General features: G+C 37.6%; 1 protein-coding gene across 17 annotated transcripts in view; it reads left to right on the plus strand.

The window, feature by feature from the left end:
* Map2 (microtubule associated protein 2) overlaps positions 1 to 25,163 on the plus strand; it is a 310,297-nt gene that overhangs the window by 266,148 nt on the left and 18,986 nt on the right. For 4 of the 17 annotated variants that reach the window (XR_003851599.1, XM_029569952.1, XM_029569951.1 and 1 more), the window contains 8 exons: positions 1,296 to 1,538; positions 3,321 to 7,055; positions 7,244 to 7,450; positions 7,613 to 7,747; positions 10,918 to 10,979; positions 15,990 to 16,160; positions 17,887 to 18,031; positions 20,863 to 21,203. Coding sequence is in view for 16 of the 17 variants with exons in the window: in XM_029569952.1 (XP_029425812.1) it covers positions 1,296 to 1,538; positions 3,321 to 7,055; positions 7,244 to 7,450; positions 7,613 to 7,747; positions 10,918 to 10,979; positions 15,990 to 16,160; positions 17,887 to 18,031; positions 20,863 to 21,203 (5,039 nt within the window). In the remaining variant the exon portion in view is untranslated. The remainder of the gene's footprint in view (positions 1 to 1,295; positions 1,539 to 3,320; positions 7,056 to 7,243; positions 7,451 to 7,612; positions 7,748 to 10,917; positions 10,980 to 15,989; positions 16,161 to 17,886; positions 18,032 to 20,862; positions 21,204 to 25,163) is intronic. The other 13 variants (XM_029569958.1, XM_029569961.1, XM_029569960.1 and 10 more) reach the window with 10 other exon arrangements.

Here is a 25,163-nt window from a genome sequence, read left to right on the forward strand (position 1 = left end):
CACATTACAAAAATAGAAATGCCTGTATCTAAATGTGAAAAGATAGATGAAGAGGTTCTCCCCACCCTCCAGGATATTAATATTTCTTAAAAAAGAAAATTCCCTCCTTTGCAATCTGTAGTCTTTCCCACAGTGTTTTTTACACAATGAACAACTGTTTCATGGAAATTGCATAAGGACCTTCCATTTGCAGACTTATAAAACAGCTAATACCATTTCCTTTCATTTATTAAAGGATATAATGAATTTATCTATTTGTACTGACCCTTGAAGTGTAAAAGAGAAACAAATGGACAAAATAATCCATGGCCTTCAACTTGCTGTTTGACATCTTTGCAATTTACGTATTTACAGAAATATTTTGGTAGTTTGGTAGTTTGGTTGCCACTTGGTCATTCTTCCCTAGTGATCTTGTTTTGATTGCATTAAAAAAGATTATATTACTAATATGTACATATTCTTCCTTAGTGTCAAAAAAACTGCATGTGAGTGACATTCCTGATTAGGCAGTGTCATAACAATTATATTCCAGAGAAGTGCTTTGGTAAATAATCAAGTTTTAAACTTTACCTTGACCCTGTCTTACAAAATATTTTATTTCATCAAAGTTTTCGTCTTCTCAAGTATCATGTAATTCAGGGAAGGGAATATAAATTGACCTACTTAGTCTTTTCCTTGGACATATTAAACAAATTCTATTTAAATACCTTTGATAGACTATATGCTACAGCTATTAAGATAATTGGGTAGATATTGCTTTTGAGGCAAGGCGTTTTTTTTCTTCCTAAGAATCTTCTGCAAAATGTGTAGGTTTTGAATAAAGCAGTCAGGAATTCTTATGTAGGGGCTTCCTGCATTGGAGAAAGCAGCACATGTCTAACCAATTGGGAGGCTTTATTCAGTGCATCAATACATCTGTCTTTTTACCACCATCTGCTTATGGGCAGCACTATCTCTGATTAACAAGCTTTCCCATGTGTTCAGCTCACCGCCATTTCCACTAAAAGGTGTTCAAGCCATAAAACCCTTTCAGCTCTCAAATTTTAAAATGTATTGCCTTTTAATTTTATTTTTAAAAGGCATTACAATTAGCATATTATACATCATAATTTTCTAACCGGTGCATACTGAATGTGTCATCCAGTTACCAGTTTGCTCATCCAGCTGGTAAAAGAAAATAGATCTGAGGGCCTGTGGGGTCATTTGAATGGAGCTGAAAGTGTTCCATGAATAATAATCTTTCCTTTCATGTGTTGTTCTGTGGTCATGATGTCAACATCTTTTTCATCCCTAAGAAGAAGAAGCACTAGAGGGTGCGATGACTGAGGAAACTGAAACTGCTGCTCTTCCTGGGAAAGAGTGTGGGGCTAAGTCCTCAGACCAACCCCAGGGCCTCAGTGAGGGCCAAGTGGAGTCTAGTACAGAGACCCAGATAGTTCCAGAAGACAGTGCCCTGGCAGGGGCTCCACATGAAAAATGTGTAAAAGAGGTGGCGGATCTGTCTCCAGAAGTCAAAACCCCTTCCTCTGCCAAGGAAGGTGTGTCTCTGTCAGGATTTGCATGTGTGGTTACAAATGCTCTCTCCAGCGGCTCACCAAGCCAATGCCTTTCCAGTGCTGATTCATTGCTAGGTCTTCTCATGATCACAAGACCACCATTTCAGGCTTCATGAGCAGAGAGTGTGGCTTATGCAGATGCTGTGTGAGAGCTTGGTTGTCCCCTGCTGCAGCTGACTCTTGGTTGTCCTTTGCCATGATACAATACGCTTTGCCGCAGGCTGATGATGCTGTGTGAGCTCTTGATTTACCCTCCCTCTTCATTGCCAGTGTTTGCCAGTCACATTGCTAATACATGTATACTTTTGTTTTTATGTTTTGGGACAGCAATTCATATGCTTTTATTTTAAATCCTAGAGCTGGATTTTGGCATATATGAGCTGATATGATAGAATCGCTTTTATTTGCAGCCACAGTGTGCTATGATTTTTATGCTTCAACAAATATTGAGTTGGTTTCCTTCAGAAATCTTGCTGATGCTTTCCATATCATTGTCTCTCTGGGGCAGTCAACCCCTGCGTTTTCATTCATCTAAGCCTTTACTACAAGTTATGAGACATTTCTTTGCTCTCATTACAACAGGACACACAGTATACAAGGTCATAATGAGCCATTCACTTGCTTTTCAAGAAATGGCTGAATTTTGTGCTTTACCTCCAAATCTTTTCCAGATACCTACACTTACTTCTAGTGACCACAGTGAAATACCTTATAAACATAACTGAAACTCCAGAGCCACTTGGATTAGCATATCATCATAACCAAGTTCATGTCATTTATTTGATGTGATGTATTTGAGGTTAATACTGACCAATACTTCACTAGCTGGCCATGTTCTAGGAAATGAAGTCAGTACTATGGGGAGAAAGATATTTAGATAGTGATCTCTTCTGATATTTTTTTTATTCTGTGACTTATTATTATTAATAATATAAGCCGGAAATCACAATCAGGAATTAAAAATTTAGACTAAGTGCAAATTGGATCAATTCTTAAGTTTTATACACACACACACACACACACAAACACACACACACACACACACACACACTAAGTAATTAATACAATAAAATGTGCCTCTTTTCCCATTAGGCCTATAAGACCTGGAGATTGTGGCCCAGTCAGCTACCTTTATTTTTGCTGGCTATGACACCACTAGCAACACTCTTGCCTATATAAAGTTGATAGCAAATACTTACGTCTATTCCTGAAATTTAATCTCATCTTCTTAACTATCAGTGCCCTAAATGGTTCTTGGCCATTGTTGATCAAGTTTTTTGAAACTCTTAATACTTATATCATTAAGAATTTCTTGGCATCCTATAGCCTGCCACCTTATTTTCAAATGAGAAAACGTATCTTAAAATTTAGTAAAAATCCTTAATATACATTCTCTTATACCCTAAGTTAGCTACATACTCAGTACATATTAACTTATACCTTTTATCAATGGAATGAATATGAGCTTCCTTTTCTCCCCTAGTATGCAGCATTAAAGGTTAGGAAATACCAAACAAGCAAGCAAGTAGACTGAAGGCCTCTTTGTGTAAGGCCTATTCACATTAATTTACAGCCAGGCTTCACTTGGCACTCCATACATATTTCAGTTCTGACATTTTTAGTCATTTTTCAGTGGACAGCATGCTTGCATGTTCCATAGTTTTCCTTTTACCCTGGCATTCATCTCTCATTTAAAGTAATTTACGCTTACTGCCTGAAAGCCCTTGCCTATTATTTGTTTAAAAACCAACCCGATTACTTCAGATTTACTTACAGCCTCGAAGATGGAGTTCCATGTCCAGCAGGAAGTGACTCCCTCTACAGCAGAGCCTTTAGACAAGAAGGAAAAAGAGTCAACGATGCAAAGTAAGCCTGGTGAAGACCTTAAACATGCTGCCTTAGTTCCTCAGCCAGAGACAACTGAAACTTCTTGTGATCAAAAGGACCTCCAAGGCACAGAGGGAGAAAAATCTCCTCCCATTCTGTTTGGGCATGCTCTTGGTGCCAGCCTTGAAGACGTAAAACAGAATACAGAACCAAGCCTTGTAGTGCCTGACATTGGCCTCTCTACACAACATCCAGCCCCAAAAGAGCAAAAAGACTGGTTCATCGAAATGCCAATGGAATCGAAGAAAAATGAGTGGGGTTTAGCTGCTCCAATATCTCCTGGGCCCCTGACACCCATGAGGGAAAAAGATGTGCTTGAGGATATCCCAAGATGGGAAGGGAGGCAGTTTGACTCGCCCATGCCAAGTCCCTTTCAAGGTGGAAGCTTCACCCTTCCTTTAGACACCATAAGGAATGAAAGAGTCACAGAAGTATCGCCTTTTGCCCCTCTCCTCTTCCAACCAGATGACAAAATATCTCTGCAGGACACCAGTGGTCTACCTACTGCCAAAGATAGTTTTAAAGCTGAGGAGCCACCAAAAGAAAAACCAGACATAGTGGAAGGTGCTCCCGTCTCAGAGGCTGTCACCTTAGAGAAAGATGTTCATGATCCAGTTATGGAAGAATATATCATAGAGGAAGTTTTAGGGGAAGAAAAGGGAACCATAAATCAAGAGAAAAAAGAGACTTCTGCCCCAAGTGCACAGGAAACTACAGTTACTGAAAGTGAACCTCAGCCAAAGCTGGAAGAGAAAGTAACCATTCCTGACAGAGAAGCTGTAGTAAAAGAGAATGAAGCCCCCAAATTGAGAGATGAAGAAACAGGTGTACTCCAGACCGCCACCAAGCATTCTTTCTCCAAAGAAGAACAGAAAGTCCAGGAACACGCCACAGACAGGTTAACACAGGACACCTTCTCCACAAGTGTGGAACAAGAAGTTACAGATCCAGCTGTGACCTCTATGACTTTGGAAACACTTATAACTGAGCCAGAGGCAATAAGTGAAAAGAAAGAAACCCAGGAACTTTTTGAGGAGAAAGTTGCTGGCAGAGATAAGGTTGAAGGAGCTGGGTCTGCAGCCGTAGCTGAAGTTGGCATGCCATTTTATGAAGATAGGTCAGGAATGTCCAAGTACTTTGAAACATCTGCCTTGAAGGAAGAAGCAACAAAAAGCATTCAGTTGGGCAGTGATTACTATGAACTGAGTGATGCAAGAGAGAGCACCCAGGAATCTCTTGATTCTGTATCTCCCAAGCATCAGAATGGTGATAAGGGACTTCAGGCAGGAAAAGAATCCCAGCCCAGTGCTCCAGCACAGGAAGCAGGGTACAGCACTCTCGCACAGAGTTATCCATCTGAGTTACCTGAAGAACCAAGTTCTCCTCAAGAGAGAATGTTCACCATTGATCCAAAAGTTTATGGGGAAAAAAGAGACCTTCATAGTAAGAATAAGGATGATTTGACACTTAGCAGAAGTTTAGGGCTTGGTGGTAGGTCTGCAATCGAACAAAGAAGCATGTCTATCAACTTGCCTATGTCTTGCCTGGATTCCATTGCCCTTGGGTTTAACTTTGGTCGGGGTCACGATCTTTCTCCTCTGGCTTCTGATATTCTAACCAACACCAGTGGAAGCATGGATGAGGGGGATGATTATCTTCCACCCACCACACCTGCTGTGGAGAAAGCCCCTTGCTTTCCAATAGAGAGCAAAGAGGAAGAAGAGAAGACTGAGGAAGCAAAAGCTACTGGAGAACAAAATACTCAGGCTGAGACATCCAGTGAGTCACCCATCCTAGCCAAAGAATATTACAAAAATGGTACTGTCATGGCCCCTGACCTGCCTGAGATGCTAGATCTGGCAGGCACCAGGTCCAGATTAGCTTCTGTCAGTGCGGATGCTGAGGTTGCCAGGAGGAAATCGGTCCCATCCGAAGCTGTGGTTGCAGAGAGTAGTACTGGTCTACCACCTGTCACTGATGAAAGTCACACCGTTGTAAAGCCAGACAGTCAACTTGAAGACTTGGGCTACTGTGTGTTCAATAAATACACAGTCCCACTCCCATCCCCTGTTCAAGACAGTGAGAATTTATCAGGAGAAAGTGGATCGTTTTATGAAGGAACTGATGATAAAGTTCGTAGGGATTTAGCAACAGACCTTTCATTGATTGAAGTAAAACTGGCAGCTGCTGGAAGAGTCAAAGATGAGTTCAGTGCTGAGAAAGAAGCATCTCCACCAACCTCTGCTGACAAATCAGGACTGAGTAGGGAGTTCGACCATGACAGGAAAGCTAATGACAAGCTGGACACCGTCCTAGAAAAGAGTGAAGAACATGCTGATTCAAAAGAACATGCCAAGGAGATAGAAGAAGCTGGTGGTAAAGTGGAGACTTTTGGATTAGGTGTAACCTATGAGGATGCCACCACCCAAGAACTGACAACAGCCAAAGATAAATCTCCCGAGAAAGCAGAGAAAGGTCTCAGTTCAGTGCCAGAGGTAGCTGAGGTAGAACCATCCACAAAAATTGACCAAATACTGGATTTTACTGCAAAGAAAGGTGAACAGGGTCTGTTAGATATTAAAGTCAGTGACTTTGGACAGATGGCTTCAGGGATGAATGTAGATGCTGGGAAAGCCACAGAGCTTAAGCTTGAGGCTACACAGGAACTGACCCCCTCTTCCAAAGAATCTCAGGAGGCAGATGTATTCATGGGTGTTGAGTCTGGTCTCATCAAAGAATGTGTCAAAGCTAATGAGACAGAAGTCAAAGAGAAAGTGGCAAAGCCCGATTTGGTGCATCAGGAGGCTGTAGACAAAGAGGAGTCATACGAGTCTAGTGGTGAGCATGAGAGCCTCACCATGGAGTCCCTGAAACCCGATGAGGGCAAGAAAGAAACCTCTCCGGAATCATCCCTGATTCAAGATGAAATTGCTGTCAAAATGTCCGTGGAAATCCCTTGCCCACCTCCTGTTTCAAGGGTTGATATACTCACTGATGAGACAGCTGAGGTCCACATGGAATTCATTCAGCTGCCAAAGGAAGAAAGCAAAGAGACCCTGGACATACCTGTCACACCTTCTGATGTTACCCAGCCACAGCCTGAAACCATTGTGTGTGAATCAGCAGAATCTCCGAGGGAGGAAGAGGAGATCGAAGCTGGAGGAGAATATGACAAACTACTCTTCCGCTCAGATACTCTTCAGATCACAGACCTGGGTATCCCAGGTAGTAGGGAGGAATTTGTGGAGACCTGCCCAGGCGAACACAAGGGAGTGATTGAGTCTGTGGTGACCATCGAAGATGATTTCATCACTGTAGTGCAAACCACGATGGATGAAGGAGAGTCAGGATCCCACAGTGTGCGTTTTGCAGCCCTGGCACAGCCAGAGGAGGAAAGGAGGCCATGCCCTCATGAGGAAGAGCTTGAAATAGAAGTGGCAGCAGAAGCCCAGGCGGAACCCAAGGATGGCTCCCCAGATGCTCCAGCTTCCCCTGAGAGAGAAGAGGTCGCATTCTCAGAATATAAGACAGAAACCTACGACGATTACAAAGACGAGACCACCATCGATGACTCCATCATGGATGCCGACAGCCTATGGGTGGACACTCAAGGTGTGCTTCTTTTCTTAATCTTCTGAATCAAATCCAGTAGCCTAGCGGGAATATTTTTTTTTCACTTTAAACATTTAAAAATGTCTCTCTGTCTTTACTTTGCTTTTTATTAAGTATACGAAGGGTGTTGTGCATCGGTTACTAATGTTCTTGCTGTTCTTGTTGCCATGGTTTGCTTTGATCCACAGATGATGATAGAAGCATCATGACAGAACAGTTAGAAACTATTCCTAAAGAGGAGAAAGCTGAGAAGGAAGCTCGGAGACCATCTCTCGAGAAACATAGAAAAGAAAAACCTTTTAAAACCGGGAGAGGCAGAATTTCCACTCCTGAAAGAAAAATAGCTAAAAAGGAACCTAGCACGGTCTCCAGGGATGAAGTGAGAAGGAAAAAAGGTTCATTTAACAATCACTTCTTTAAAACTGTTTTTTAAAGTAATTCATTATTACTCTTGTAAAAGCAACTAATGGTGGTAAACTGTTACTTATAAAAGTTTTGTTCAAGTGTTTGGTTTTTTTCTCCTGATGGTATGCTTTTTTGTGTTTTCTTATTCATAGCAGTTTATAAGAAGGCTGAACTTGCTAAAAAAACAGAAGTTCAGGCCCACTCTCCCTCCAGGAAATTCATTTTAAAACCTGCTATCAAATACCCTAGACCAACTCATCTCTCCTGTGTTAAGCGGAAAACCACAGGTGACTGTTCAATTCTGCAATGTGGCTGGCAAACATAGTTGTGTATTTTTTTTTTAATCTCATTACTGTAGAAGCTTCTTCATTTTGTTTTTCTTCCAAGAATCTCAGCAGTCATGAAAAATTTCGCTATTAAGTGTCTTGTATCATTATTCTTTTTTTTTTTTTCCTTCCCTGCAGAAGAGGTCATGACCATCTGTTTCTTTGTCATGCTCAGACATAACAGTGCGTGATTGTATCTTGGCATTGTGCTCTAGTGTCACGTTATGGGACCCCTATTTTCATTCTGTGTGTTTGGTTAGACGATGGCGATGAATTTAACCGTGGTATGCATTCTCATTATTTTGCTTATTTATCCCCTTCATGCTTAAATCCATGTATATTCGTCCTATTTTCTGTATTGTTACTGCCAAATCTGTTACTGTTGTTGAATTTACTGAGACAATGCACAGTGATTTAGACATTAGAAATGGAAAACACTCAGGGATAAGACTGTAGTTTGCAAATTTATTTTGCTTTAGATTAAAAAAATACAAAACGAGAAGAAAGAAAATAAGGGCAGTCTTATCAGATTTTATTTTTCATGTCCAAAATTAGCAGCTCTTTCAATCTCCTGTACTGTATCACTAAGACTTTCTTAAATATATTTATCCAAGCTGGTAAATATTCTAACATAATTCAACATGAAATTTGTAAGTTAAAACCCCTTCCCCCTTAAGAGTTAAGTTTGAAATAAACAAGTTTCCTATAATCTCAGCACTGGGGAGGAGGAGACAGGTCCAGTCTGGGCGGTAAAGTAAGCTACAGCCCAGAAGCCTACAGTAAGCTGTAGGCCAGTCTGACCTACAGAGAGATGTTATTATGAGACAGAGAGAGCGAAGAAGAGGAGGAAAAGAAGGAAGAGATAAGAGCAATTATTTCTATTTCGTTATTTATTTCTTTCTGCTCTAAATATGCACATTTCTAAGCTTTAAAATCTAGTAAAACAAGAAAATGAAGCATGTTAGAAATCATAATAAAAACCTATGTAGCTCTCTATGACACAAATTTTTATTTTGAAATTTCAATGTAAAGTAACTGAGTATTTATTTTGTATGCCTAATTATACTGCAGTATAATTTTAAATTTATTTTTACATCTATATGGATATGCTTGTAATTTATAAATTATTATATTGCTATATCAGAAAAAAAGTATTTTCCTTTCCAGTGTACACTACAAATGGCTCTATATAAACTTTGGGATCATTTCACTGATTGGAAACAACACTAGCCTTAGTAAGAAAAAGATCAGAGTAACTGATGGCTTTTGACCCCCACTAAAAACTCCTAGTATTCTTTGTTTGTTTAGTCTTTATATTTGGGGTTTTGGCTTCTAATTTTTTGAGGCAAGGTCTTACTAGGCTGGCCTTGAACTAATGAACCTTCTGCCTTAGCCTCCCAGTTGCTGGAATTATAAGAGTAGAGTACCATGCTTGGCCAAAATTCTAGGCATTGTGTATTTGTGTTCTTCATCTAGGAATCATTTGATGTGTTTTCTGTACCAACAAGTATCCAAGCCAAGGATTTTAATTTGGAAAGCTTTTATACACAAACTTGATAAAGGTCAGGCTACAGAACACCTCAAAATGAGAAGTTAGTAGTTAACATAATATTTCCAAATCTTGTGTCATACTTTAATTAGCTAATTTTGTCAGGCTTATAGCTTTATCAAACTTGGAAGTTTTCTTCTATTCAGACAAATCCTTGGACAAATCCTTTGGGTTGAACATTAAGAAATCTTATAGCCTACCTGAAAATATAAAGATGTCATCTGAATTGTGGAATTTCGGAGGAGATGTAAAATAGTTTGCAAATAGTTTGTAAAATGGCATGTCTGCATGTCATTGATACTTACTTTATGACACTCAGATACCCCCTTTTTATTCATTCTTTAAGGAAAATTTAAGAACTTTGGACCAGCTAGGGTTCTCCTTTATTCTAGTCAAATGCTAAGAGATACTAGAAGGAAGCATCGACCAAATGCAGATGTCATTGGTTTGAAGCAGACTGCATATGTGTGCTACAGGAATTTAAGATACTACAGAAGCACTAGAATGACATCATTTCGCTGTTACTTAAAAAAATTCATTCCTAGGATCTTAATAACCCTACTAGGAAAATCCTATAAAGAATAAAGCACAGTGTAGACAGCCATTGTCTTGATGTAAGAGGTACATGTAGCATAAAAACCCCTTTTGGAGCTAATTCGGACGGTTTCTAAGGATCCTTTTTTTCCTTGAGGATTTCTCTACTAAATAAAATTAAGGAGAAATTAAACATACAAACTACAGTATTTAACTTCTGAGAGTATCTTCCAAATAGTGTTGTTTTTCAAAACACAAAGGATTATCTTAAATTGTGAGATATATGAGTCAAGTCAGGTAAGTCATCAACACAAAATGTACTGAAGATGATGGAGTTTAAAATTGGAGTCAGAAGCAGACAGCAGCAGCAAGAGAAACAACAGTAACAGATGTGGTAATAATGTCATACAAGAAGTGCATGTGTAGAACACATTCTGTATTTACTGAACTTAAAGTTTATCATTCTCTGTCCCTGAAAAGTTATTTTCCTTCCCTTCTTCTGGTATATTTTCACCTCACACAAGTATGTGAATCATATCATGAAGCGAAGGGGTACAGAGGCAAAGGGGTTGGCTGGTCATGACAGCTTGAGAGGTAAATGTAGAAATACCTGTAGGTAAGCCAGTGACCTCCAAACAGGAGGGTTTGGGGCATCTCTATATCACACCAACCGAGAAACCAATCAGCTTCCTTTCCTTTAAACTAGGTAGCATTCACCTTTCTATTCTGTGAGTTCTGTTCTAAAGATTCTATGTGTATACAGTAGATACTCAAAGGTACATTGGTGACCCACAGTAAATGAGTTTGTGTGCTTAGCAGTTCTTAGATGGACACCAGAATATGTTAATTTGCATATATTGTAGTTGAAGCTACTATAATGTATTACTGTCACTCAAGTTTCTTTGGCTACTGAATTTAAACCCCAAAAGAAACAAATTTCTGCTTTGCACTAGTCTATTGACATAGTGAAATACCCAGGAGGTATTGGAAAATGCATTTGTGTGGGTTTTAGCCACTAAATTTGGGGTTATTTGTTTCTTTTCAACAGCAGCTGGCAGTGAATCAACTCAGGATCCCAGTGCATTTAAACAGGCAAAGGACAAAGTCACTGTGAGTAAAACAAATTTTCTCTTGTTTTTAAATCAGAATTCCTTTTGGTATTTGTTCCAATGTCTTAACAAAACTTAGGTATTATTTAGACAGTAGATGTTTATTCCTAAATGCCATTTTAAACTGGTCTCATCCAGAATGATTCTCGGGAATATCCAGGCCAGACTAACGTATCGCAGAGTGACAGGTGATGGCAGTTGGTGGAGGACATGGCTGGGCTTCCTCTTCAATAGCAAGATAAAACACATTAGACAGCACTGTGATGCGTGACTCGACAGTACTGAGGAATAATGATTCATTAACACTTAATGGAACCAACTTTAACCATTTTAACGAATGTACTGTATTATATTTTCATTGTTTTGTTATAAAATAAATCAAAATAAAACTTTAGATGAACAAAAAGAAGTAAAACAGTATTAAAGATAGTTGCAGTTAATATTTTGATATAAAAGTATTTTTCTACACATTTAGAGGTTCAGTAACAAAAATCAAAAGACAGGTGTATCAATTTTCAATTAAATAATAAACATGCACCTAAGCATTCATATAACCATTTTAATGACAATATTAACATTGCATGTTATTTATTTGCCATGACATAATCAATTTCCTGTTATTTGACTTTCAAACTGCTTTTTGTTTCTGTTTTAATAATATTGCCATTGAGATGTTTTTGGCCAATTCATTTCCTTAGAACAATTTCCTACTAGTGAAATAATTGCTTCAAAATGAAATAAAATAAAATAAAAATTGTTTCAAAATGAATGTTGAAGGCTGGGTGTTTGGACACACACCTTTAAATCTAGCACTTGGGAAGCAGAGATAGGAGGATCTCTGAGATTAAGTCCAACCTGGTCTACATCGTGGGTTCCAGGCCAGCTGGGGCTACAGGGAGACCCTGTCTCAAAAAGGCAAAAACAAACAAAAATATATATTTTAAAGCTTTTGCTATACATTGCCAAAGTTATATTATTCTTTATTTGCAAATTATAATAATAATAAATATATTGTTGTTTTAATGCAGTTCTACTAATGATGTTTAACTATTTCATATATTCATAAATCATTTCTATATTTCAATTTTTTATATTACCAACTGTATTTTAAAGACCAAAACCAACATGAGATGTGTTTGCTCTTTTATGGTTGGAAGAGATAAATGAAAGAATTACTAATGAATTCCTAAAACTACAACAAACAATTTAAATGGTGTCAATTAGTAACATATGAAAAAACAAATCTCCACAAACATACTGGTAATTAAATCACAATTCTTAGACTATATCTCTAAAAACTGATAAGATTTTAGACTTCTATTTTTATTATGAAAAATAGTTTCTATTTCTAATATTTTTGATAATCATCTCAAACTAAGAAGGGCTTTATTTTGATAAAGGAAGCAATTCATTTTATGTGAGTACTGATAAGTTCTTGAAGACCCATCCCTGAATATATGCAAGTGATAGAATTCATGTATTGCTTTGGTAAATATTAGGCTTTATGTTAACATAACATGCTTGCAAGATTTGGATTTCCCTTTTTATTCATGATAGAAAACTAGTATGTTATCATGTCCAAATCTTGAATATTTTTAGCTATATAATCCTTTTCTTCTACACCTTAATTTTCTAAAAATAAGGGATGTGGCAAAATTCCTATAGCATAAGTTAGCTGTGCGAATTAAGCAGAGTAATTTCATAAAACAGTATAGGTCTTGGAATATGGTAGTTATTCAGTATTCATTAAATAGCAATAGTCATTAGTTGCTATTTTTGCTATTATTTAAAATGTAGACATTTTCAGTCACTGATACAAAAAATAAATTTGAGATTTTTTTTCCTTTAGGAAAAAGTTTTTAGTAAGCATTATTTGGAAAAATTTAGGAAACTTAAAAACAAGTCTCAATTTCATCTGCTATTTTTGTAATAGCTAAATCAAATTCATTATTTGAAGTAATCTCCTTGGCTCTGTCATTCTTGTCTGTAGTCTTGGCAGAGTCTCCCAGGAGACATGTGGCTTGCAACACAACTCTGCAAGGGCCCCCAGTCCATCCACTTTTACTTTGCACACAGTCTTCCCTGAAGTTATCTATACCTATAAATTAAGTCTTATGATATTTTATGGATAGTCTCTTCAGTGCTGACTTTCTTTTTAAGAATTCATAACACATCATATGGACTGATGTCTGTTCATAAAAATTATACTAATTCAATGGTATAGCTTACTCCCAGTTTGTGTTTTGCTCATAAAATGAACTCAATGTATATAAGCTCTGTAAGGTTTTTTTTTTTTTAATTAAATTAATGTCGACATCTAAAAATTTTTGAGGGCTGGAGAGATGGCTCAGCAATTAAGAGCACTGACTGCTGTTCCAGATTAACAGGTTCAATTTCCAGCACTCATGGCAACTAATAACCACCCCTGACTCCAGTTCCAGGGGATCTGAAGCCTTCGTGCGTCCACAGACTTTGCGCAGTACTGTTGTGCTTGCATGCAAGCAAACCTCTCATACACATAAAATAAAAATAAATAAGTTTTAAAACTGAATTTTTTTAATCTGTGAGATATTTTTCATTACTTGATTTCTACTATAACTTGTTATAACTTTTTTTAACTTTTAAAAAAACTTTATTGAGATTTCATACATGCATATAAGGTGTTTTGATCAAATCCATGCCCATTCCCTCCCCTCCAACGCCTCCCATATCTCCCCATGACTTTTTTTCTTCTTCTTCTTTGATTTATTTATTTTTATGGGCCTTTTGGCTACTCCAACATTCCCCCCTCTGAAGAGGTAACCTTAAAATATTTTAAGGATCAGATACAAGCTCGCAAATACTTTTGACATTTTTGGCCTTTAGAACAGAGTATGTTGCTAAGAGGCCCAAGGACATTTTGACTTTTAGCTAAGAAACTGGCTACTTTTCTTTGGGGTCTTTTTATTCTTAAAATACAATTAAATTGCAGATTGTGTGGCCATCATAAAGGCTACACTTAGTAGAGGAACATTTCCTGCAGACTCTAAAGACACTTTTCAAGTGTAACATTGTTGGAGGACCTGTGGATTATTTGGAAACCTTATACATAAAATGCATAAAGACTATTTTATTTATATTCTTGTTAAATATGAACTACATATATAATATTTAAGCAATGTAAAGTTTATCTGTTTGGTGTCATATTTTAATCCAGTGTATAGAGAGATCTACTTATTGCCATTATGTTATTCTTTTCTTAAGACTTATTTTGCTTATGGATTTTAACTGACACTATATCCTTGAAAAGTGGAATTCATAGTTTGGGGGTTCCAATTAGAGTCTCTGAGAGTGGGGTAATTTCACTTACAAAAATGTTGGCAGTTTGTAGTCTCCCAGGAGTTGGCTATTGTACCAATTGTTAGTCACCTAACAGACAAGGAACCCAGTGGGGAATGTATTTCTCCTATCTTTCCAAAGCCCCAGATGCAGAGATAACTAATTTTCTTTTAAAGTAAATTTACTGAAAATAATAGACATTATGAATGTATATATATGTGCACAGCACAAATAGTGAGAATTGTTTCTACAGTCCTTGCATAGATGACCTCTCAGAATAACTCAACTCTATTGGAGAGACAAGAACATCTTGAAACTGTTCTTTTTCTGAACAATTCACTTCAGAACGAGTTCCCATATCTTTTAAGGGCTTCCTATATCCCTGTTCACACAAAGTGATTCGTGTGTGTGTGTTTGTGTATACATGTGTATGTATGTATATTTCTTAGAACATATATGTGTGTGTGGTGTGTGCCTATGTGGGTATACATAAATATGTATGTATGTATGTGGGTCTCTCCCTCCCCTCGTGGGCCATTGACCACTGATCCATGAGAACAAAGGGAGCAGAAGCAACTAATGGGGTCAGGATGGCCAGTAAGCACGATGGAAAAAGCTTTCCGGGAGTCCCCTTCAGTGAGACAGCTCAGTTTATTCAGCGGGGTTTGGGGGCAAATTATAGGGTGAGGATGGTAGCTAAAGTTTTACATGATAGCTACTCATGGTATGCTTTATTTACATGTGGTAGGGGGATCCTTATCATCTGGCTATAGGGCAATGCCTAATTATCATATAGAAAAAATTGGAAGCAGTTTATTGCAGGTAACTATGACAAAGGTCACGTTCCAAATAAAGCCAGGCATCTATGCTTGGAGGCACTTTCCAGATAAGGTCTGGTAGAGAGCAGAAAGCCCCCGCTGAGAAAAGGAGTCCTCCATACAGCGCCGAGCTCCTTAGAGCTATCCAGAGATGGCAGACTGCAACCTTAGCAGCAGGTTCCCCAACATATATATGTATGTATGTATGTATGTATGTATGTATGTATGTATGTATATTTCTACTTAGACCGAAACTCTAACCTGGTGTTCAACAGTGGGAGATTTCAACAACCTGCTTCTTCCTAAATAAAAGACTCTTTACCACTGTTTTACAGTCAATTCAGTTCAATCTTTTATTTCTTTGCATCAAATTATGAAATTGAAGATCCTATGTCAAATCATGTACAATGCTTTGGTTTTGGAATTTTACAGCCAATTCCTTCATGTATAAATGTTGTGATTGTTTCTACCCTTCTTCCATCCATCCATCCTCCCACTGAATCACCATTTAACACTTGTCATTTGTGTATCTACTGTGCCAAGCATAGATAATCACAACATTTGAAAGTAAAGGAGTAAATAACATGGATACCTGTTCTATATATGATGGGTACGAAGCCAAATGGTATAGCATTGTTTTTATGTTTAAGTACAGCTGACATTTCTAAATGGGTATTGTTGACTGATTTCCATCTACAAAACAGAATTCAATGACAACCCCTTTTCTCCCATATTCATCTGTCCTTGATTATAGTCATTGATCATGTGTTTTTAAGTAAACATTTAAGTTCTTATGTATTTATACATTTTGGATTTTTCTTTTTACTTCATAGTTTCATTTATTTTTATTTGTTTTTGTTTTCTTTCATGGCTAGAATTCTACTTTGTCAAAGATTCCTGCTTTACAAGGTAGTACAAACTCCCCAAGCTACAGCTCATCCTACCCTAGCAAGGCTGAAAAGCCTTTCTGTTCTGGCAGTGTTTCAGTACAGCCCTCCTCAGCAGGCTCCACACACCGTTTGACATGCCCAGAATCAGGGAACAAGGTAAGGAGGCAGGCCACTAAAAGGTACAGAAAGGAATAAAATTGGAGAGAAGTCACAATGACATGTTTCAGAAAATTTATGAAAGCAAAATTGACATTCTGAACTATGACATATAAATAGTAAACCCTATTAAAAGCAATCTAAAAGTTTTGATGGAAAGTCTGCATTAAAAAATGTACATAAAACTTGCCGTCTTCTAGATACTGACCATTATTAATTTACTTATTATAAAAAATCAATTATAAACGAAAATCCCAAAATACATTCTATTGCATATGTAACATATAAAAATCATATAGTCTAATAATAATAAGCTATATTCTATATGACATTTGGACTCAACACCAGATATTTCAGGGTTTACTACCATCTCTGACACCTACAAATGCCAGGATCTTGAAAAAAATAACATTAATTTGTTAAACCTGTTTCTTTACCTTTAAAATGTGCACAATATTTTGCAGTGAGATGAAATCATAATTGATGTGTTATGCTTGGTGTTCCTGTCACATCAGTAGGCAATATGTGGTTGTGGTAACTGTTAGGAATATTGTGACTGCAATGCCCTTCTAGTCCATTCTGATTAAGAAATCATCATGCTAATGAAGTTTTTAAGTAAAATTAGCCATTTTCCTTATTTTTTTATCGAGCTTTTGTACATTTCATACCATAGTTCTTAATCAAATTTAGATCCTCTCCCGCATCCATGCCCCCACCATTGGACTTCATGTATTACACCTTACATGTTAAATCCTATCCAGCCAAGCATTTGTACCCAGATGTCCTTTGGTGCAAATTCATCCACTGGAGTCTAGTCAGCCTATCTAGAGATTGTAAGTAAGGCCTACTTTGCCTCACCCAGTTGTAATCAGACTCCAACAGTTCCAAGATTAGGAGGGGTCTGCAACCATTTCCCTCGCTCCACTCTGGGCCCTCATGTGAATGAGTTGGCACGGGTCCTGTGCTCAATGCTACCATTGCTGCAAGTTCGTGTGTGCAAAGCTTCCAGTGGCCTGAAAACCTCTGCTTCCCTATGTTCATGAACCAACCCTGGCACTTACAGTCTTTCCACAATGGTCCCTGAGTTGTGGGTAGATGAGGTTTAATATGGGAGTCCTATCCATGACAACACACTCTATGGTCTCCTATTCTTTTTTTTTTTTTTTTTTTTTTTTTTTTTTTTGAGACAAGCTGTAGTCCCAGCTGACCTGAACTCACTACTCACTATGTAGACTAGGCTGGTCTTGAACTCACAAGGATCCACCTGCCTCTGCCTCCCAGTCTCCTATTCTTTACAACTTGGCCAATTGTGGCCTTCTGTGTGCATCATACTCTGTTGTATACGGAGGCTTCACTGGTGACAGTTAAGGGATGCACTAGTTTTCTCTACTGCCTGTTCTGCCATGTTCCATGTAGTAGATATGTCACCCATTTGCAATTTTCTGAAGATGACCTTTGTAAACCCATTTCATCCATGTTCATGATTAGAAATTGTACTTCACCGAGTTCATTTTCAGAACACTGTCACTGCATAATAATGAATTTTGATAGAATAACTGGGAAACTATAAATTCTAAGTTATGTAATAGAAATTCTTACTAGTGCATGAAAGTTGGTAGTATATAGCTAAAGAGCTTTATCTATCAGAAAAAAAAAAAAACAAACAGAGCAGTGTAAATAAAATAAAGATTCACAAGACCCTGACAATTTTCTTTTTCGAAATCAGGATGGAATAAGCAAGAGCCCGGAAAAGCGCTCTTCGCTCCCGAGACCTTCCTCCATTCTCCCTCCTCGCCGGGGCGTTTCAGGAGACAGAGAGGAGAATTCCTTCTCACTTAACAGTTCTATTTCTTCGGCAAGAAGGACCACCAGTACGTTTATTCCAGTTTGGTTTCTTTTCTTATCATTATTTAATCTCTTAAATGGAAGAGTACTTTTTTTATATTTATAGTTTATAGTGTTCAAACAAAGCAAATCTGCATTTAAAATGTATTATCATTACCTTCAGCCTCAAAATCAAAAAATTTAGACTGTAGTTTGTTCCAAAATAATTCTTTGAGTCAAAACAGGTGAAAGAATAAATGGGAACAAAGAATCTCAGTAAGAGACTGAGATAAAGTCATTTGAAGAATATGTTTTCTCTCCTATTTCAAATTTAAATCAAGAAAGGAGATTCTAAAAGGTAACTAATAGAGAAAAATGCCAGTTATGTAGTTTTATGCATCTATACCAACTTAATACTTACTAGAATTCCAAATCTTAAAATTTAACTGGAAAGTCAAAAAATCAAACCCTAAAATCCAAGGTTAAGGAGATGGCTCAAGGAGTGAAGCGCTTGCTGCACAGGTGTGAGGACTTGAATTTGGATCCTGAGCAGCTGTGTGAAAACCAGGTACAGTAGTGGACATCTGTAACTCCTGCACTGGGGGTTGGGGTAGAGCCAAGGGGGTACCTGGAGCTCAACAGCCAGTCAACCTGGGAAATCTGTGAGCTTCAAGTTCAGTAAGACACTGTGTCTCGAAATACAAGGTAGAGAACAAGTGGGAGACACTTGACATCAGCCTCTAACCTCTGCACACACACACGCATACACACACACACACACACACACACACAAAACACACCCCACACACATACACATGCACAGAACACACGGGAACATATTCACAGCCATACATGAAACAACTAAAATACCACTCAGTTTGGTAAGAATTTCATGCCAAATGAGCTGTCACATGATATGTTCTATACAATGTCTTCAGTTCCTTTTGACTGATGCCAATAATGGGCTGATTGGCAATTACAGCAGTCTATATCTGTGTAATGGTCCATTCATTACACACCTGTAGTTTACATTGCTGCTAACACTATCTTGTAAAATATCAAATTATTAGCTTGCTTTTCTGTTCAACAAAAAAAGCTACCATTTCTTGAGCACATATTAGATACAAAATGATTAAGGTACATTTTTTCATTTGATGGAGTTAGCAATGCTGATGGTTAGTTGTTAGTAACTTCAATTAAATTGATAAGAAAAGTGACCTAATATAGAAGTAACTTGTTAAATATATACAGCTAGTAAATGATTGAATTTGGTTTTCAGTCCACTGTTCACACCTGTCTTAATGCCTTTTCTACATTTATTTGGAGGAGAAATGCTTTGTGAAAGTACTGGGCAAATCAGATCTCTGTAACCTGGAAATATTATAAAATGGTGGGAACTGTTACCACTGTCACATTGTAACTGATTTTAGCTCAACCATTGCTTTTTAAAAATACAATAATAATTGACGTATTCAGGCATGATGATTTTGCATGACACTCAATGTCCTGTCTACAATGAAAATGTCATTGTAATTAGACCAATCATGCCCAGCACCATTTAATTTCATGAAATATTAGCATCCTTTGAAGCCGGTGCTAGGAATACTTTGTAAACTTCAAATTCTTTTATCATAACCAAAATAACTTACTGAAATAAACTAGTAAGGAGGACATTTAATAGTTAGTAATGTTCAGGTAAAGGACTTTAATGCCAAATATCTAGGGTTAGAACTGGACATAAACAATAACCCAGAGAGTAATAAGACAAGACAAAGGCCCCAAGCCTTCCCAAAGAGCATCCTAAATTAAGCCTTTATGTGTTGCTATGGAAACAAAATGGAACCTTCTTCATAAATCTGTTTCTTTGAGCCACTCTGTTGTGCCTTTTAAGATAGATTCATATATAAATTGCTTTTGAAAACGTGCTGAGCCAGTGCTATTTTGACTTTCTAGTTTTACTTCTTTTCACAAGTATACCACATTGTGTCATTTGGTAATAAGCATAATTGATACTTTGATAATCTAAGGATTGGGGGCCTACTTAAACTGTGCATAGCAACAGCTAAAACATACACAGGCAATTAGAAGAGCAAGCGATTTGCTCGCTTCCATTTGCCTGCCATCTTCTTAACTGCATGCAAGAATATCCTGGAATTTCATGTAACTTTTGAAAAGATTTTAAAGAAATGGTCTTTAAAATCTCATGAAGCCCAGGAGGAGGGAGCATATGCAGTCATGAATTCACTGGAGATCATGAGTTTGGTTCATCCAACTCACAGTATAAATAAATCCATCTTATTAAATGTATTCATGTGCTACTATGTGTTACTCCATATAAGCTGAGATGTTAACATTGAAATCCTCATTAGCTAAAACCATGGGATATAAGTAGACAGTTCTGTGATGTGTGTATGTCTGGATCTCAGAACTGATGTACTTGCAGAGAGGAATGAGCAGTCCACATACCATCCAGGAGTTTTCCTGTAAGCAGAGATTCACATACCATGTTAAATGCAGGCTTTGTTTCTAGCTCCAGGTCGTCCATATGCCATAATAATATACAGACAAAAAGATAGTTTGCATGAATTCAAAATAAGAACTGTGAAGAATAAGTGAGAAAAGAAATCAAGTTTTAACTTTGTGTATTAACATGTGTTCAAAATCTAAATCTAAAGAAAGGAGGCACTCACCTTTTGAGCATCATTGTGACTTCATAAAGTTCTAAATCCTTTTGAATTAAACACATTATGGGTCCTAACTATATATAGGAGGAAGTGTACCTTCAAGAGAACTTTCTAATGCTATGATGTGTTCCTCCTCTTGCTCATCCCCCCCACCCCCCCCACCTTCTTTTTGTCTTACCTACTTTCTAACATAGGGTCAGAACCCATTCGCAGAGCAGGAAAAAGTGGTACCTCAACCCCCACAACGCCTGGATCCACCGCCATCACCCCTGGCACTCCCCCAAGCTACTCTTCACGCACCCCAGGCACTCCTGGAACCCCCAGCTATCCCAGGACCCCTCATACACCAGGAACCCCCAAATCTGCCATATTGGTGCCCAGTGAGAAGAAAGTCGCTATCATCCGCACTCCCCCAAAGTCCCCCGCTACTCCTAAGCAGCTTCGACTTATTAATCAACCACTGCCAGACCTGAAGAATGTCAAATCCAAAATTGGATCAACTGACAACATCAAATACCAGCCTAAAGGGGGTCAGGTAAGAATCTCATGAATACATCTGTGCTGTCAGAAGAAAATCTTATTCATTATTAAGTTGCCTTCAGTGGGTTATAAGCTGCCAGTTCTATGCACAGGAGATGAGGAGTCGCAGAGTTACTGGTTACCATTTATTGCTGAGCCTGAACCTTCTCTGAAGAAGTGAGATTAGAAAATACATTGAAAACCAGATGATAGGCCCTTTTTTCTGGTCATTAACGTACAGTAGTTTAGCCATATACAAGATTATTTAGTTGATTTTTGAATGGATTTCTTTGACTTGGTAGATTTGGAGAAATTAAAGTTGTATTTTAATGTGATATGGATTTGAGCTTTCTATTTTGGATTCAGACCATAAGCTTACCTGACTATTAATTTTAGGGATTCCTATTTTAACCCCTTCCTTTCTGACCGAGGATAGCTTATGAATATTTCATTTCCTCATGTTTAGTCCACAAAGTGTGGTTCACCAAGTTGCTACCTGATTGTTACTACCTAAATATTGTAAGTGGCTGGTATTTTTGTTGATAGTGAGCATACAGCTCTATATAATTCTAATAAATGAAATTATAGATATGGAAGTTCTCCTTAAGATTAACTGTATTGCATAAAGTTGTTAGAAAAGCTCATTTATTCCCAATTGTAGTACAGAGCAAACATTCATTTCTTTTCTAAGCAGGGGGCTCTGAGTTCTATCTTGACATGAACTTTCTTGCTTGGACATAACCTGAAAGAAAATTATAGAAATACTATTTAAAATTTGTCTTATGTTAATACACCTATTAGACAGTTCAACTTCAAGAGAGTTTTTTAAAATTATCTCGGAAAAAAAGGAAAAAAGCAGTCAACGTCTCCCTTTGTACATGCACAAACCAGTAATGCCCTAAAAATCCCAAGGAAGCCTTTCCCTTTTAATCTCAGTGCTTTTTCTTCTCTTTTACTTGTCTAGTATGTACTCTGTCTAGTTTCTTGCCAAGAAAGTTCTATTTTAGGCATGTTTCAAAGAAAGATCTTGCTTTGTGAAGTGTGAAATCTTCCAGCATTGCTCCCCACCCTCAGTACCAAACAAAGTTCCTTACAGCTTCTTCCCTAGAATCAAACTTCCCTGCTTTTACATTATACTTCTCTTCTAGAAATCCCAGAGAATTAAGAAAAATCAACTAATGGGTCAGAAAGAGATTGAGGTCAATATGCCCATGTATAACATCTGTAATAATGTTGTCATAGAAAGATAAATTTTTATGGGAAGATGTTATGAAAGTATGAGCTATAAGAAGCTTTTTTAATCCACAAAATAACCTTCATTCTAACAAATTTAAACTCATAATTGAAACAAAGAAAAAAATTAAAATACCTCATTATTCTTATATTGATCATAGACTAAGAGAGGGAAATCTCTTGGGTCATTTGGAAGTAGCCATCTGCAGCATTTTAATATCTATACATAAATAATTTAGAAAAGTAACTTGAATAAAATAAGTTAGTAACAAAAGTGTTTCATTGTAGATTTTGATAAGAGAGATGTCTTAAAGTGAATGAATTTGTTTTTGTTTGTTTGCTTTCTGGTTTTCCAGACAGTGTCTCCCTATAGCCTCAGCTGGTCTGGCACTTGTTATGTAGACCAGCTGGCCTCACTCTCATACAGATCTGCCTGCCTCTGTCTCCCAAGTGCTGGGGTTAAAAGTATGCACCACCCTGCCTGGCAGAATTAACTAGTTTTGAGACAGGGTTTTGTTACATAGCTGGGGTTGGCCTTTAACTCACAGTCCTCCTGCCTCAAGCTCCCAGGTGCTGGGATTACTGTGCCACTTCTCTATTTATTAATATCTGCATGACTTCATATTCTCCTCAACTAAATCTGGAGTTTCTTTGTTTATGTCCTGGAGAATATTGAATTTAGAAAGAAGAATCTATGTCTTAGAATCCCAAAGAAATATGAATCATTTCTAAGATATTGTATTTAATCTAAATGGGAAATTTAATAAATGTGAAAGGATATAGATATCATTTGACATAAACATTTTATGAAATACAGTTTTGTTTAAAGAACCACCAAAGGTCTTTCCATTGTGGTCTTAGCCTTAGCTTTGCAGGGCTCCTTAAGATTAAATCAATACAGGAGCTAGAGAGATGGCTCAGTGGTTAAGAGCACTGACTGCTGTTGCAGAGGACCTGGATTCAATTCCTAGCACCCACATGGTGGTTAACAACCATCTGCAACTTCAGTTCCAGGGAATCTGACACCTTCCTCTAACTTCCGTGGGCACTACACTCATACACATAAAAAATAATAAATAAAATTTACCTTTGGTCTTTTCTGAGATGTGGTCTCCCCGTAGCACCAAGTGGCCTGGAACTCACTATGTAGACCAGGGTGATCTTGAACTCACAGAGATCAGTCTGCCTCTGCCTCTGGAGTGCTGGGATTAAAGACGTCGACACTAGACCCAGCATAAATAAAATATTTTTTACAAAGATTAAATCAATACAAATATATAAAGACATCTCTTTTCTTTTCCATCATATGTAGTTACTTTTCTAGGCCTACTTTTAGTTTATCTGCACTCTAGTTGGTAATTCATAAAGTTGGCATAAAATATCTTATTATTTTGATTTGAGCTAAGAAATCCATAGAGACTATAGTTCAGGACTAGTTAAGACATTACATAAAAATTACAGCAAAACAAAAGTAGCTTCAAAATCATGGTATCATTTTTTAAAATTTCCTTTTATTGGGCCAGTCTTAACCTGCTGTGTTATCTCATCCTATCTCAACATCAGATGATTTGGACAGTTCACAGCAGAGAAGTTATGAAGTGAATTTTGTTGCAGAAGGAAGAGTTATTTCCTCACCAAGATGAAAGGCTGATAGAAAAATATTTCCCTTAATTTATAATAAATGGTACAAACACATTGAAGTTAGAGGAGATTGCAGCACTTTCCCCTGAACCCCTCTTTACAGTGCATCTTCTTAAACACAGGCAGTGAAGACAGTTTCTTTTTCTGTAGATGTTTCCTGGTGGGTTTGAATGGAATGCAGGACTTTACAATTCCTACTTTATAGAATGGGAAATATTTGTCTTAGGACTTCAAAGAAATTATCAGGGTAGTGTGTTAAAGACCTTTATTATCTGATTGAGTATCTATAAATGCATACCATGGAAGGAATCAAAGCTACTGACATCAGTCTCAATTATAAATTGATTACGATAACAATTTTTAACAGCAGTCACCCAGAATCACTGAAGACAGAGCAGCACTGTACTTTGTGCAGAAACCAGGTTTTGAAACAGTGATATGCAAAACCTTCACTGCTCCCCAAATTGAGAAGTTTTATTATTTGTGGCCAATTAGAATAGTTGTTGTTTTCTGTATGTGCAGCTTTTATGCTTATACTTCATATCTCTCATGTGAAAGTTTAATTGCTGTTGCTGGAGAAGCTCCACACAGTTCAGTGAGGCAAACCAATGCCTAATGGAGTAGACTGGCTTAATTAAAGCTACAGTGAGCTATACTAAAAGCAATATAGTTTATCTCTTCAGTTCAGACACAGGCTCTTTCTACTGGAAAACGACAATTGTGGATTCACTGGAGATAGTGAGCTTGGTTCGTTTAACTCGAGGTGTAAATAAAACCATCTTATTAAATTTTTAATTTGAAACTAAAGTGCTCTAAACTCCTCAATCTCTATTCGTTCTAAATTTTAAGTTAACATTAGCTTCAAGAATGTTGTTACTTGAAACGTGGTGTGGTAATGCACGGCTTTAATCCAGCACTCAGGAGGCAGAGGCAGGGAGATCTCTGTGAGATCGAGGCTGGTGGATCTCTGTGAGATTCAGCCCAGCCCGGGCTACATAGTGAGTTACAGGCCAGTTGGGGCTATAGACCCTGTCACAAAAAGGAAAGAAACAAAGAGAGAGAGGGAGGGAGGGAGGGAGGGAGGGAGGGAGGAAGGAAGGAA

Source organism: Nannospalax galili, unplaced genomic scaffold (assembly GCF_000622305.1).
Source record: "Nannospalax galili isolate Female #2095 unplaced genomic scaffold, S.galili_v1.0 scaffold281, whole genome shotgun sequence".
In the NCBI taxonomy this organism is placed as follows: Eukaryota; Metazoa; Chordata; class Mammalia; order Rodentia; family Spalacidae; genus Nannospalax; species Nannospalax galili.